Source organism: Carassius gibelio, chromosome A24, assembly GCF_023724105.1.
Source record: "Carassius gibelio isolate Cgi1373 ecotype wild population from Czech Republic chromosome A24, carGib1.2-hapl.c, whole genome shotgun sequence".
Classification (NCBI taxonomy): domain Eukaryota; kingdom Metazoa; phylum Chordata; class Actinopteri; order Cypriniformes; family Cyprinidae; genus Carassius; species Carassius gibelio.
Genome location: NC_068394.1, coordinates 2710051 through 2726579, shown reverse-complemented (window position 1 = coordinate 2726579; position 16529 = coordinate 2710051). Strand labels below are relative to the sequence as shown.

The following is a 16529-nucleotide window of genomic DNA, read 5'->3' as shown; positions in this document are numbered from 1 at the left end:
GCATCATTACTCCAGTCTTCAAGGTCACATGATCTTCAGAAATCATTCTAATATCTTTATTCTTATTATTATCGGTGTTGAAAACTGTTGAGCTTCTTCATAATTTTGTGGAATTCATGAATTTAGATTTAGTTTTTTCAGGATTCTTAGATGAATAGAAGGTTCAAAGAACAGCATTTATCTGAAATAGAAATCTTTTGTAACCTTATAAATGTCTTTACCGTCACTTTTGTTCAATTTAATGCATCCTCGGCCACAAACTAACCCCATATTTACGTATTTATTTATTTTTAGAGGTCTGTATCATTGTGTCTCATTTGTCAGTCTGATTCTCTCTTTTCTCTTCCTGTTTTTTAATCAGCACTTCCTGTCCTGTCTGTATCAGATGCATCTTCTTAAGGCAAAGGCACACATATAACAACCTAAATTGACTTTTATTGTTTTATTTTTCCTGTATTGCATATACTTTTTTTGTACACATGCGTGACTTTAAGCTGTCTGTTTTGTTAATTTCACACAGCTGTACTCATGTGTGAAAATATGTGTTTTTGTGTTGTGAATATTTGCACAGTCCAGTGCTCTGTGTGAAGCGAGCGTGTGGAAGCGTGTGCTTGTGAATAGATGTGGTTTTGTGCACAGAAAGACAGCATGTCAGACGATTCTACACGTCAAAAGTGCATCTGTGGCCTGCTGCACAGGAAGAGAAGGAGGTGCGACAGGAAGGATAGAAAGAGAGGGAAAGAAAAAGACAGACGTGCGTGACAGAGACACTCAAACAGAGAAAGCGCCGAATGGAGGATGTCAATGAGGTCTGAGAGAAGTAGAGTAGTGAGAGCGAAGGTGAACAGATGCTAGTGAGACTTCCTGTGCTCAGAAACACACATGATGCTCCTTTGTTTGTGTGTTTGGAGACTCCAAATCTGAAGACCAATGAGATCAGCGTGACTCTGTTAACAGTGAGTATCGCTTTCATCATCAAACGTTTAGCTATACTTTTATATTATATATATATATATTATAAGGTGTTTGTCTTTAAACATTAGCCGTATGGAGTTCATTGCTGAAGAAAGTCTGTTTTCTTGAAAAAACAATCTTACAAACATTTTACCATGGTAAACATTGTTACATTTACTAATAATATTACTGCTGTAAAATCATAATATAATTTGTGCATTGTTTCTGAAGAAGTTTTTTTATGTGCTGCGTCTGCTGAATATATCTCGGTGTTCTGTTATGTGGTGTTCTGAGTGGTTACTATGGTATGGTATTTAGGATGATTGCTAGTGTATTCTGAGTGGTTACTAAATTAAAGGATGGTTGCTAGTGTATTCTGAGTGGTTACTAAGTTAAAGGATGGTTGTTAGTGTATTCTGAGTGGTTACTAAGTTAAAGGACGGTTGTTAGTGTATTCTGAGTGGTTACTAGGATAGAGGACGGTTGCTAGTGTATTCTGAGTGGTTACTAAGTTAAAGGGTGGTTGCTAGTGTATTCTGAGTGGTTACTAGGATAGAGGATGGTTGTTGGTGTATTCTGAGTGGTTACTAAGTTAAAGGGTGGTTGCTAGTGTATTCTGATTGGTAACTAAGTTAAAGGGTGGTTGTTAGTGTATTCTGAGTGGTTACTAAGTTAAAGGGTGGTTGTTAGTGTATTCTGTGTATTCTGAGTGGTTACTAGGATAGAGGACGGTTGCTAGTGTATTCTGAATGGTTACTAAGTTAAAGGGTGGTTGCTAGTGTATTCTGAGTGGTTACTAGGATAGAGGATGGTTATTGGTGTATTCTGAGTGGTTACTAAGTTAAAGGGTGGTTGCTAGTGTATTCTGAGTGGTTACTAAGTTAAAGGGTGGTTGTTAGTGTATTCTGAGTGGTTACTAGGATAGGGGACGGTTGCTAGTGTATTCTGAATGGTTACTAAGTTAAAGGGTGGTTGCTAGTGTATTCTGAGTGGTTACTAAGTTAAAGGGTGGTTGTTAGTGTATTCTGAGTGGTTACTAGGATAGAGGACGGTTGCTAGTGTATTCTGAGTGGTTACTAAGTTAAAGGACAGTTGCTAGTGTATTCTGAGTGGTTACTAGGATAGAGGACGGTTGCTAGTGTATTCTGAGTGGTTACTAAGTTAAAGGATGGTTGCTAGTGTATTCTGAGTTGTTACTAAGTTAAAGGATGGTTGCTAGTGTATTCTGAGTGGTTACTACGTTAAAGGACGGTTGCTAGTGTATTCTGAGTGGTTACTAGGATAAAGGACGGTTGCTAGTGTATTCTTAGTGGTTACTAAGTTAAAGGATGGTTGCTAGTGTATTCTGAGTGGTTACTAAGTTAAAGGGTGGTTGTTAGTGTATTCTGAGTGGTTACTAAGTTAAAGGGTGGTTGCTAGTGTATTCTGAGTGGTTACTAAGTTAAAGGGTGGTTGTTAGTGTATTCTGAGTGGTTACTAGGATAGAGGACGGTTGCTAGTGTATTCTGAGTGGTTACTAAGTTAAAGGACAGTTGCTAGTGTATTCTGAGTGGTTACTAAGTTAAAGGACAGTTGCTAGTGTATTCTGAGTGGTTACTAGGATAGAGGACGGTTGCTAGTGTATTCTGAGTGGTTACTAAGTTAAAGGATGGTTGCTAGTGTATTCTGAGTTGTTACTAAGTTAAAGGATGGTTGCTAGAGTATTCTGAGTGGTTACTACGTTAAAGGACAGTTGCTAGTGTATTCTGAGTGGTTACTAGGATAGAGGACGGTTGCTAGTGTATTCTGAGTGGTTACTAAGTTAAAGGGTGGTTGCTAGTGTATTCTGAGTGGTTACTAGGATAGAGGACGGTTGCTAGTGTATTCTGAGTGGTTACTAGGATAGAGGACGGTTGCTAGTGTGTTCTGAGTGGTTACTAAGTTAAAGGGTGGTTGCTAGTGTATTCTGAGTGGTTACTAAATTAAAGGATGGTTGTTAGTGTATTCTTAGTGGTTACTAAGTTAAAGGATGGTTGCTAGTGTATTCTGAGTGGTTACTAGGATAGAGGATGGTTGCTAATGTATTCTGAATGGTTGCTAAGTCAAAGGATGGTTGCTAGTGTATTCTGAGGGGTTACTAAGTTAAAGTATGGTTGCTAGTGTATTCTGAGTGGTTACTAAATTAAAGGATGGTTGCTAATGTATTCTGAGTGGTTGCTAAGTCAAAGGATGGTTGCTAGTGTATTCTGAGTGGTTACTAAGTTAAAGGGTGGTTGCTAGTGTATTCTGAGTGGTTACTAAATTAAAGGATGGTTGCTAATGTATTCTGAGTGGTTGCTAAGTCAAAGGATGGTTGCTAGTGTATTCTGAGTGGTTACTAAGTTAAAGGGTGGTTGCTAGTGTATTCTGAGTGGTTACTAAGTTAAAGGGTGGTTGTTAGTGTATTCTGAGTGGTTACTAGGATAGAGGACGGTTGCTAGTGTATTCTGAGTGGTTACTAAGTTAAAGGACAGTTGCTAGTGTATTCTGAGTGGTTACTAAGTTAAAGGACAGTTGCTAGTGTATTCTGAGTGGTTACTAAGTTAAAGGATGGTTGCTAGTGTATTCTGAGTTGTTACTAAGTTAAAGGATGGTTGCTAGTGTATTCTGAGTTGTTACTACGTTAAAGGACAGTTGCTAGTGTATTCTGAGTGGTTACTAGGATAGAGGACGGTTGCTAGTGTATTCTGAGTGGTTACTAAGTTAAAGGGTGGTTGCTAGTGTATTCTGAGTGGTTACTAGGATAGAGGACGGTTGCTAGTGTATTCTGAGTGGTTACTAGGATAGAGGACGGTTGCTAGTGTGTTCTGAGTGGTTACTAAGTTAAAGGGTGGTTGCTAGTGTATTCTGAGTGGTTACTAAATTAAAGGATGGTTGTTAGTGTATTCTTAGTGGTTACTAAGTTAAAGGATGGTTGCTAGTGTATTCTGAGTGGTTACTAGGATAGAGGATGGTTGCTAATGTATTCTGAATGGTTGCTAAGTCAAAGGATGGTTGCTAGTGTATTCTGAGGGGTTACTAAGTTAAAGGATGGTTGCTAGTGTATTCTGAGTGGTTACTAAATTAAAGGATGGTTGCTAATGTATTCTGAGTGGTTGCTAAGTCAAAGGATGGTTGCTAGTGTATTCTGAGTGGTTACTAAGTTAAAGGGTGGTTGCTAGTGTATTCTGAGTGGTTACTAAATGAAAGGATGGTTGCTAATGTATTCTGAGTGGTTGCTAAGTCAAAGGATGGTTGCTAGTGTATTCTGAGTGGTTACTAAGTTAAAGGGTGGTTGCTAGTGTATTCTGAGTGGTTACTAAATTAAAGGATGGTTGCTAGTGTATTCTGAGTGGTTACTAGGATAGAGGACGGTTGCAAGTGTATTCTGAGTGGTAACGAAATTAAAGGACGGTTGCTAGTGTATTCTGAGTGGTTACTAAGTTAAAGGACAGTTGCTAGTATATTCTGAGTGGTTACTAAATTAAAGGATGGTTGTTAGTGTATTCTTAGTGGTTACTAAGTTAAAGGATGGTTGCTAGTGTATTCTGAGTGGTTACTAGGATAGAGGATGGTTGCTAATGTATTCTGAATGGTTGCTAAGTCAAAGGATGGTTGCTAGTGTATTCTGAGGGGTTACTAAGTTAAAGGATGGTTGCTAGTGTATTCTGAGTGGTTACTAAATTAAAGGATGGTTGCTAATGTATTCTGAGTGGTTGCTAAGTCAAAGGATGGTTGCTAGTGTATTCTGAGTGGTTACTAAGTTAAAGGGTGGTTGCTAGTGTATTCTGAGTGGTTACTAAATTAAAGGATGGTTGCTAGTGTATTCTGAGTGGTTACTAGGATAGAGGACGGTTGCAAGTGTATTCTGAGTGGTAACGAAATTAAAGGACGGTTGTTAGTGTATTCTGAGTGGTAACTAAGTTAAAGGAAAGTTGCTAGTATATTCTGAGTGGTTACTAGGATAGAGGACGGTTTCTAATGTGTTCTTAGTGGTTACTAAGTTAAAGAATGGTTGCTAGTGTATTCTTAGTGGTTACTAAGTTAAAGGATGGTTGTAAGTGTATTCTTAGTGGTTACTAAGTTAAAGGATGGTTGCTAGTGTATTCTGAGTGGTTACTAGGATAGAGGATGGTTGCTAATGTATTCTGAATGGTTGCTAAGTCAAAGGATGGTTGCTAGTGTATTCTGAGGGGTTACTAAGTTAAAGGATGGTTGCTAGTGTATTCTGAGTGGTTACTAAATTAAAGGATGGTTGCTAATGTATTCTGAGTGGTTGCTAAGTCAAAGGATGGTTGCTAGTGTATTCTGAGTGGTTACTAAGTTAAAGGGTGGTTGCTAGTGTATTCTGAGCGGTTACTAGGATAGAGGACGGTTGCAAGTGTATTCTGAGTGGTAACGAAATTAAAGGACGGTTGCTAGTGTATTTTGAGTGGTAACTAAGTTAAAGGATGGTTGCTAGTGTATTCTGAGTGGTTACTAAGTTAAAGGACAGTTGCTAGTATATTCTGAGTGGTTACTAGGATAGAGGACGGTTTCTAATGTGTTCTTAGTAGTTACTAAGTTAAAGAATGGTTGCTAGTGTATTCTTAGTGGTTACTAAGTTAAAGAATGGTTGCTAGTGTATTCTGAGTGGCTACTACAATAGAGGATGGTTGCTAGTGTATTCTGGTTCTCTATATTTAAAAGTAACTGATTCTTTGAAATTGTCTATAATTATCATGGTAGCTATTTCTAAGGGTGCAGTAAATCAGTTTAGATCCTTTTATATAGAGACATACTGTATCATATCCACTTTAACCCAACCATGGGAAATATTTTTATATTTGTTATTAAAATAGCATGAAGGAAGTGACACACTGTAGTTAGATGAGGTTTTAAATATAACATGATATTGACACTGCAGTTTTTTTTTTTTTACTTTTTTTTTTTTTTTTTTTTTGCATCTCTGTTACTTTCTTATCTTGCAGTATGTGAACATTTACATCTTACATTGATTATGATCGTTAATTTTTTTTAGGACAGTTTGATTTAAAAACTTATGTATATATATACTTTTTTTTTTATTAAGGAAGGATGCATGAAATTGATCAAAAGTGCATTTACCGTAAAGCCGTATTTTGAACTGTTTATTCATCAAAGAATCCTGAAAAAATGTATCACAGTTTCCACAAACATATGAAGCACTGTTTTCAACATTGATAATAATCTGAAATGTTTCTTGAGCAACAAATCAGCATATGAAATCAGAATGATTTGTGAAGGATCATGTGACACTGAGTAAAGATGCTTAAAATTCAGCTTTTGAATGTACATTTTAAAATACATTCACATCGAAAACAGTTATTTTAAATTGAAATAATATTTTACAATATTACTGTTTTCATCGTATATATATCGAATAAATGCAGCCTTGGTGAGACCTTCAAAAGCGAAATATATATTTTTAAGTAATTTATTAATAATTTAGAATCATAATCTCTTATATACACACACAAACAAACAAACCTTTTCCATGAATTAATTCATTCAATGACTATAGCCTCCTTTTCAAATTAGCTGAAAGCTATATTTGATTATTACATTCTTTTGAATATGAATGCATATATACTGCTAGCTCTTTAATGATATGCAGGTTGTTTTGTCAATAGAAATAAGGGTTATTGTGGCATATGCTTTTTTTCATATTTGTCTTGTTTGCCACAGGCTTGTAAACTGTACCTCACATCTGTTTGGGATGGCTGTCATGCTGTAACGATGGTAACGCAGTGTTTATTGATGCATGTGGGTAATGAGGTTCAGACTTGGTTTCCAGAGAACTGACATGTGCTCCTCTGGCCCTTTCTCTACATATCTTAAATCACTCTGTGATAAGTGTTAGAAAGCATGTCCAGATTTCATAAAGTGCAAAATATACATCTAGGAAAAAAAGTAACAATGTTTGTCTGTGCGTTATGATGGTGAATGGATCTGTTTGATCGATGTGTGCTGCTGATGCTTGCGTTGTCTATCGGTTACAGGCATATGGATCCTACTGAATGACACTGAGGGTCTGACACACACACACACACACACAGCTGGACACGGTTTCTTAGTGCTCTGGGATGGATAGACATTCCCATATCCCATGGCAGGAGGAGTACTGCTACCTGGATCTGAAGTCCAATACTCAAAAACAAGAGACTAGCAAAAAGATGGAAGGTACAGGTACAAAGCCCAAACACATCACATTTAATTTATATTTTAATTTATATTTTTTATATAGTGACGCAGTATAGATTTATTATTATTAATTAGTAATAATTCATTATTATTGTAATAATACACACATTTTTGTTTATTATGATGTATATGTATTTATTATTATTTTCTCAGTAATAAGCCATATCAGTCACTAATATTAAATATTAAAGTATATATGCAACAGATACTTATGACAGTGCATAAAAATTACAAATAAACTCAAATGTTTAATGTTTAAAATTTGTTTGTTTAAAATTGTTTATTTTTATAAATATATGTGGTGTTTAATATATTTACATGACAAAGAAATATTGATTTATAATACTAATAATTTCTTGGCTGTCAACTATTAATATTAAATGTTAAAATATGCATGCAGCCTCAGCAAATCTATGTGTGTTTGTGCATAAAAATGCCATTAAAGCATGTACTTTAGTTTTTAGTGTTTTAATTTTTTATGTATATTTGTATTTAAAAATTTTAATTTAATTTTTAAATATAAATCGTATTATATATTTATAATACTGTCCTTTTTTTCTCGGTTTTCATCTATTAATATTACTGTAAATATGAAAATGCATAAATATAAAAATATATATTCATAATTTTAAATAATTATGATTAATAAAAATATTTATCAATACGGGCCAGAAATTCAGTATCTGTGTATCCCTTATTTTAAAACCGTATGCATTTCTTACACTGAATGATATGTTTGTGTATGTGTTTGTTCCTCAGATCCCGGGTGGTTATGCAGACACCAGACATTATTGCAACGGTTCTTATCCTCCTCCATTTTGGTAAATGTGGTCCATCACATGAGAATGGCAGACTTGCTTAGTGCACAGGAGGCGGGGCTTATCCAGGAAACGGGGTCTTTGAAGGATAAAGTGCAATTATTGGTTGAGTGTCTGTCTGTCACTGATCCACATGGCGCCTCCCTTCAGGCTTATCTTCAAAGTTCACACCTGACTGAGTTCAACCTTATCACTGTACATGGTAAGTGCGTGTGATTAATTTATTATTATTTTCTGCTTTTTTTTTTTCCAGAGTTGATTACTTCTCTCTTTCCCTCCCCAGACTCTGTGGTTCGACCTTATAAAGATGCTCTCCTTCAGCGACTAAAAGAACATGAAAATTCATCATTGCAAGTTGCTGATAACTCCAATTCCACTTTACTCCTCATAGAGTGCGTATCTGACCTTCAGCAGCGAGAACACGACCTTGTACAGGTGTCAGTCAACAGAGGGGCGGGGCCTCTTCATGGTCGAGCGCTGGGATTGGACCAGCTGATCACTCCTTTGACGAGAGTTAGCACCGCCCCTCGCGTGACACTGACAATTGGTGTGGCTGGCAGTGGGAAGAGCCAAATTGTCAGTCGTTTTATCCAGCAATGGAGCGCCAGTCAGATCTATCCAGAGCTGAGTCTCGCAATCCCCATTGCATGCTGGGAATTGAGCAATTTCGATCGGCTATCGGTCGAGCGCTTGCTGCGATTGTATGTTCCGTATGATAATGTGGACGTAATTATATTTAACGAATCCTGCAAAGTGTTGCTCATTTTGGATGGATTGGAAGAATTTCGCCAGTCGCTGGATTTCGCAGATGCCCCGCCCACTAGCGACCCCCGTCGCGAAATTCCTGTGTCGGACCTTATTGCAAACATTGTCCGAGGTAACCTATTGCCAGGGGCGACGCTCTGGCTTTTGTCAAAGCCTGGCACTGGGGCGAAAGTTCCGGCGGGATTGGTCGATCGCGTGACGGAAGCCCCGCCTCTTTCCAGAACACAAATACAGAATTATATTAATCACTGTGATACCAACAAACTAGATGTGTATTCGTTATCCCAAGAGAGCTCACCGTCTCAAACGAACACACCCGAGGACATCTCATCCAAAGTTTGGACTTACCTAAATTTCCAGAAACCATTGCTTATTTTGTCTTCTGTGCCGGCGGTTTGCCACATTATCATAACTACGCTGTCACGCCTTCTAAAGTTAGAGTCAGAAGCCACACCCCTTCCTAGAATATTAACAGAAGTCTACGCCCACTACTGTTGGCCACACCTCTCAGGATCAGAAGCACCCAGTGGCGGCATCAGAAAGCCACTTGGCACTCTGGGTCGTCTTGCTTTTTATAGCCTCTTGCGTCGACGGTATACATTCAGCGAGGCTGAATTACGAACTTACGGCGTCGATGTACCACCTCAAGGCGGGACTCTCGCCTGTCGCATCCTCCAACGCAGGCAAAGCTGGTTGTCCGATAGCATTGCGTGGCAGTTCACGCACACATCCGTGCAGGAGTTCATGGGGGCGCTCTTTTACTACGTTTCGTTGAGGCGCGGGATGTTCGATCTGTTCTCTGAAAGTGCCGTTTCCTGGCCTCGCATTGGATTCCACAGTCACTACCGTGCTGCGCTGCAGAAAACCAACCAATCGGACACCGCGCCTCAAGGCAACCTCGACCTCTTCATGCGCTTCCTGTCAGGGCTGATGTCTCCGGCAGCTGGCACTTTGCTAGGAAGTTCATTGGGCGTTGGGCACGAAGAGCAGGTGACACAGCGCACAACAGCGACAACTTTGCTTCAGAACACGGTGACCGGGACAGCAGGCGACGCCGTTAGCATGCGCAGCGTCACGATGGTAACGTGTCTAGCGGAGCTGCAGCAGGGGGAGTGGCTACGATCCGTAGAGGACGATCTCATTAACTGCAGCCTGCGGGGGAAGCTAAAGGGCGGAGTTTGTGCTGTGCTCGCCTACTTGTTGCAAGTATCAGACGCATGTACTGAAGAGACGCAACTGTCCAACTGCCTAGACTCCTCCTCCTTGAAGAGGCTCCTCCCACAGCTGCTCTACTGCAGTAAGCTGAGGTAAAACATGCATGTTTATACAGATTTGTTAAAATAAAGTTATTTTTCATTGTTAATCTCTTGTGTATCCTTACATATGTATGTGTGTAATGCAGAATGGAAAACAATGAATTTAAGGAAGGCACCATGGAACTGTTGGGAAGTCTGCTGAGTGCCAAAGAGTGCCATATTCAGATGCTCAGGTAGAGACACACATTAATGTTTGTTGAGCTGAAAATCAGCATATTAGAATGATTTCTGAAGGATCATGGGACACTGAAGACTGGGGGAATGATGCTGAAAATACTGCTTTGATCACAAGAATAAATTACAATTTAAAATATATAACAGTTATTTTAAATTGTAATAATATTTCAAAATGTTTTAGTTTTTACTGTAGTTTTGGTGAAGTAAAAGCAGCCTCGGTGAGCAGAAGAGACTTGCAGACACTACACTTTTGCACTTTTGCACTTTTGCAGCCTTTAACTTGTTTAACTCTCTTTCTTTCTCTTTTGTAGTCTGGCTGATAACTCCATAAGCAGTAAAGGCATTAAACCACTCAGTCGGGCTCTACTCGTCAACCGAACTCTCACAACCCTGGAGTCAGTGCCTTTTTTTATTAATTTTATAACTTTTTTGTATTTTCACTTGCAGTTACAAGGTCATTGAATAATATAATGCAAACTAATCTGATATATGTTTCTGTGCCTTTGATCCTTATAATCTGAATTGCCAAGAGAAATTAAGGATGTTAAATAAAATTGATCTTTTTCGTCTTAGTCTTCGTGGCAACAACATTGGCGCCAAGGGAGCAAAGACGTTGTGTGAGGCCCTTAAAATGAACCAGGTCCTTGTGTCAGTCAAGTAGGTTGATAAACCATTTAAGAATTGTTACACTTAACAAATTTTTTATATTATAATATTTAAAATGCATAACATTTTATTTATGAAATTAAATATATATATTTTTTTCCAATTAATACATTTACATAGAATTTAAATTGTCCAATTATCTAATGTAAAACTATTTATAATAATAAAGTTAATGCATAATAATAAATATAACATAATAAAATTGTTACATCTGAAATTTTAAATATTATATATTTAATTTATAAAATTTATGTATTTATTTTATTTACTTATAAAATGAAATGTTTTTTTATATATTTCAAATTGAATACATTAAAGCAATACATGCTTGTGCACATATAAATGAGCATATGTGTGTTTATTCATGTAGTCTGCAGAATAACCACATAGAAGATGAAGGAGCACGTGCACTGGCAGAGGTGCTTCAATCAAACCGAAAACTCACCACACTGAAGTGAGTCTGTGTGTGTGTGTGTGTGTGTGTGTGTGTGTGTGTTTCAACAAAGCATCATAAACGCTAATCTCCATGCATTGCAGCATTCAGAAAAATGGCATCGGGCCAGAAGGAGTGAAAAAAATCGGAGAAGCCCTTAAAAAGAATCAAACTCTACAAGATCTCAAGTAAGAATCTGAAGCGTCAGCACCAAATCGAATCCCATTCAACACTACTGAAAATAATTGTGTCCGTATGAATGTTAATGCAGTGTCTCCAGCAATCATTTGGGTGATTTGGGAACAGTAGCTCTGGCTCAGGCTCTTATGGTCAACGACATACTCCGCAGGCTCAGGTAAAACATACTGAATCAATGATTTAATTACAAATATCCAGTCGATGAAGGTGAACGAACGTCTGATCGGACTCCCTCTCTCAGTCTTCAGAGTAACTCGGTGAGTGACAGAGGCATTAAAGCTCTCTCACACGCTCTTCAGTCAAACCACGGTCTCAGCTGTCTGAAGTATGTCAATGCCAAACACCACAGTATTAAACTATTCAAACATATGTTCTGGCTAAAAAATATTACTGACTTTGTATGTCTATTTGATGGCAGTCTAAGGGAGAATTCGATAGGAGTCACTGGAGCCAAAGACATCGCCAAAGCCTTAAAAGTCAACACTTGTCTTAGAGAACTCGAGTAAGTACACACAACACTCATGCTTAATTAGTCAAAATCAGCACATACCGTTGTCATTTACTGTTTTTGGTATAAAGCTACTTTAAAACTTAAAATAATGTACATGTTTTTTTTTCACACAATATAATATATACTATAAATACTATAAATATTTTACTATTATAAATATTGTAAATTATTATAAATATTTATTAGTTAAAATAAAATATGTTTCCATCTTTAGTAAATATAATTAGCTTAATTATATATATTTTCTTAAAAAAAATATATATATATAAAATAAAGCTATTTGTATTTATTTATATATATATATATATATATATATATATATATATATATATATATATATATTATTTGTATATATAATAAAGCTAAAAAACTAATTATTAAACAGACTACAAATTTGAAATTTTATGCAAGAAATAATACTTTTTTTTTAATTTCCTATAAAAAAAGAAAAAAAATTATAAAAATTTTATATATATATATATATATATATATATATATATATATAATTTTTTATTTTTTTTATTAAATAATACTAATTTTATAATAATTTTTTGAATACATTTATTATTTTTATTATTAACTCACAAATGTATATTCATTATATAATCATTTTTAGTTTTGAAGCGATATAATCAGATTTATTATATTTTTGAGAGTTTAGTAAAACAGAAGTTTATGTGCTGTTCATCGATCAAATTAAAATATGATATATACAAAACTAAAGCATTTTCTTTCACAAAGTCATGTAAAAATGTATGTAGCACTCTGTGCGTCACAATGTATTGAGCATTTGTTATCTTCACAACCTGAATGTATTACAAATCATTTATCTGTGTGTGTGTGTGTGTGTGTGTGTGTGTGTGTGTGTGTGTGTGTTTAAGTCTGACTGCTAATCTACTTCATGATGAGGGAGTGACGGCCATCGCTGAAGCCATGAGGGTCAACCGAGCCATCACCTCTTTACAGTGAGAGAACACACACATTCTCACACACACACTCATGGAACCTTCAGAAACATCAAACACACAAACACTTTTAAATGAACCTACAAATACATTTAAGACAAAGTAGATGTACTAATGAGATGACTCTTGGTCAGGTAATGACATCACTGAGGTCATCCAAGGTCACGCAGGTGTTGACTTTAGAAATCTGCTTGACATTTAAATGACTTATGTAGTCATAAATGCACCTCTGTGTTTGTTTCTGTGTTTGTTTCAGTCTCCAGTGGAACTTCATAAAGACCGGAGCCGCTAAAGCTTTAGCACAGTCTCTCATGAGCAACACCTGCGTTCAGCTGCTGGAGTAAGAACATCTCCATCTCCATCCTCATGCATCAAACTCTCCTCAGATCACTGCCATGTTGTTGATTTCTCAGACACCATATTGAAAAAAACTAAAGCTGTTCTGTAAAGCTGCTTTGAAGCACTTCTGGTTCTGGATCGTTCCTTCCACTCTTAAAAATAAAGGTTCCAAAAGGGGTTTTAACAATGTAACAGCAAACAGTTCTTAAAAGAACCATTTAAAAGTTTCAAAGAACTTTTTTTTTTATTTATTTTTTATTTTTTTATTTTTTTTTATTTTTTTATTTTAAGTCTAAATAACTTTTTTTTTACACAATAAAAAACCTTTTGTGGACTGGAAAGGTTCCATGGATGTTAAATGTTCTTTCTGGAACCATAGATGCCAGTAAAGAACCTTTTCTTTTAAGAGTGTGTTTTATTGGAATCCATTGTTACATGAAGAATGTTTTACATCCATGGAACCTTTCCATTCCACAAAAGGTTCTTTAAAGTAAAAAAAAAAATGTCTTTACATTTTTAAAATACTCTTCACACTAAGATCTTTTTTTCTTTTAGGAATTGCTCACTGAAATATTCTTTGGGGAACCTAAAATGGTTATTATTGCCGTGAAAACATTCAAACCTTTATTTTTAGGAATGTACAGGTTCTTCAGATCTGCCTTTTGGTTTATGTGTCCTTCAAAGCTCTAAAACATAGAAGGTTCACTAAAGAACTAGAGAATGAAAAGCTCTTGGTGTAACGTTTTGGCTCTCCACTTCACCCGAATGACAGGTTCTTATCGGAATGAACATTTAGTTTGAAAAAGTGCATGTCTCAGGTTGATTGTAGGATAGTGATATGTGTAGTGTCTCTCTGTCAGTCTGCAGGAGAACGCTCTCGGTGACAGCGGCGTCATTGCTCTGGCCTGTGCTCTGAGGTCAAACTCTTCTCTCAGCGTGCTCTAGTGAGTCTCACTCAGTTTTCTTCATTATCTCATGACTGTGTCTGTGTCTGACCTTGCACATGTGTGTTGTGAAGTCTTCAGGGTGTATCAGCTGGGAAATCAGGGGCCGTTGCACTAGCGGATGCTCTGGTGGTCAACGAAAGCCTTCATACACTCGAGTAAGTCTCTTCTGCTCACCCAGGCTGTATTTATACGGTCAAAAATACAGTAAAATCTTGAAATATTTTTACAATGTTAAATACCTGTTTTCTTTTGTAATATGTTTTAAAATGTAATTTATTCCTGTGATGCACAGCTGAATTTTCAGAAGGCTTCAGTGTCACATGATCTTCAGAAATCATTCTTATGATTCAAGAAACATTTCGGATTATAATTAATGTTGAAAACAGTTGAGCTGCTTCATATTGTTATGCAAACCATAATACATCTACAGTATTTTCCATGAATCTTTGATTAATAAAATGTTAAAAAGAACAGCATTTATTTGAAATCGAAATCTTCTGTAAGTCACTTTTAGTCAATTTAATGCATCTTCTCTAAATAATTTGTTTTTTTTTTTTAAAACGAATTTCTTACTGACCCCAAACCTTTAAACAGAAACATAATTTCTGCATACAACTAGAACAAAAGAGATAAGAAAAAACTTGACACAGTGTATGATAAACTCTCTTTAAAAACTCAATATTGATCATTTTTGTTTAGTCTGCGTGGAAACTCCATTGGGATGGAAGGAGCGAAGGCGTTTTCCAGCGCTCTGAAGAACAACAGGAGCTTGAGAAGTCTGAAGTATGTCTACAGACCACATTATTTTCACTAAACCTTCCTGTAACCTATCAAAGCATGTTTGAGAGATGTTATTGAAGCAGTTTTCACCACAAAATGAGCTGGGATCCAGAATAGTAATCAGTTTTGAACATTTGCAAAATGTACAATGTAAAAAAAAAAAGAAAGAAGGAATGAATTTTCTATGTGAATATATTGTAAACTGTAATTTATTTCTGTGATGCACAGCTGTATTTTCAGCACCATTCCTCCAGTCTTCAGTGTCACATGATCTTCAGAAATCATGATAATATGCTGATCTGCTTCTCAAGAAACATTTCTGATTAATATCAATGTTGAAAACAGCCGTGCTGTTAATATGTTTCTGGAAACAGAAACTAAGAGCATTTCTGTACTCGAAACAGAACATGAATGTTGAAACAGTGTGTGTGTGTAGTCTACAGGAGAATGCTCTGGGGATGGACGGAGCGATCTTCATCGCTACTGCGCTGAGAGGAAACCATCAGCTCACCTACATCAAGTCAGTGTGTGTGTGTGTGTGTGTGTGTGTGTGTGTGTGTGGGTCTATGTGTGAACCGCCGCCGTCTGTCTGTGAGAGGTTCAATCACAGTGTGTCACGGTTGCTTGGCACATGTGGTGAATTTTTTTGCACTGGCTGTGGGTGTGATTCTGAACATTGATTATATTAAATTTGCAGTCACTGTCACTTTTCACCTCGGCGTGATAAGTCCAGTGCGATGTGTGTCAAAGTGTGCTATGATTTCCTATTTCTGCTTCAGTCTGCAGGGTAACGGCATCGGGGAGTCGGGGGCAAAGGTCGTCTCCGACGCCATCAAAGCTGGTGCACCAGATTGTGTGGTGGATATCTAGCACACGCACAAACTCTCCACAACACGTCTATTTAGAGCCTTATCCATGTAAATATTCCTAAAGTTGTGTAATAATAAACTATTTTATAAAACAGAACTGACAAAGATGTCGTCTTTATAAAACACATCATACAACCATTTTGCTGAAATTTCATTCAGATGAATTCAAATAACTGTAAAGGCAATTAAACCGGCGTCTACACTTGAATACATGTGAGAAGGTATTTAGTATTTACATGTGAACTGAAGTCTATTAACCTTTCTTGAAAGCAAATGCATGAATATTTAACGGAATAGTTCACCCAAAATTGAAACGTAGATGAAAATGTACTCATCCTCTGGCTATCAAAGATGTAGATGAGTTTGTTTCTTCATCCGATCAGATTTGGAGAAATGTAGGATTGCATCACTTGATCAGTAAGGGGTGCCGTCAAAATGTGAGTCCAAACAGCTGATTAAAAACATCACAATAATCCACACCTCTCCAGTCCTCGAGAAGAACGAGTGCAGAGCAAGAGAAAGAGAGATGGAGTGAAAGAAATGAGAGCTGGTAGCATATATACTGAGAAAAG

General features: G+C 36.8%; 1 protein-coding gene and 1 long non-coding RNA gene across 8 annotated transcripts; both read left to right on the top strand.

The window, feature by feature from the left end:
- The first annotated feature begins 37 nt into the window (after positions 1-37).
- Positions 38-4901, top strand: LOC127946399 (uncharacterized). Of its 6 annotated transcripts, none has more exons than XR_008151083.1 (3): positions 38-2474; positions 2715-3354; positions 3635-4901. It is a non-coding gene; the product is annotated as an uncharacterized LOC127946399 (long non-coding RNA). The 6 variants fall into 6 exon arrangements; XR_008151079.1 differs by having other exon boundaries at positions 39-2594; XR_008151078.1 differs by having other exon boundaries at positions 39-2634.
- Positions 4902-5911: 1010 nt separating this feature from the next.
- On the top strand, positions 5912-16054 carry LOC127946397 (NLR family CARD domain-containing protein 3). 2 transcript variants are annotated; one of them, XM_052542947.1, is made up of 19 exons: positions 5912-6735; positions 6972-7158; positions 7933-8193; positions 8275-10063; positions 10159-10245; positions 10561-10644; positions 10823-10906; positions 11286-11369; positions 11453-11536; positions 11620-11703; positions 11788-11871; positions 11965-12048; positions 12939-13022; positions 13279-13362; positions 14222-14305; positions 14380-14463; positions 15008-15091; positions 15525-15608; positions 15868-16054. In XM_052542947.1, exons 2-19 carry the CDS (start codon positions 7056-7058, stop codon positions 15956-15958), a joined length of 3423 nt encoding a protein of 1140 aa, XP_052398907.1. In that variant the 5' UTR covers positions 5912-6735; positions 6972-7055; the 3' UTR covers positions 15959-16054. The 2 variants fall into 2 exon arrangements, with proteins under 2 accessions (XP_052398907.1, XP_052398908.1); XM_052542948.1 differs by having other exon boundaries at positions 5913-6735; positions 6972-7152.
- Positions 16055-16529: the final 475 nt, after the last annotated feature.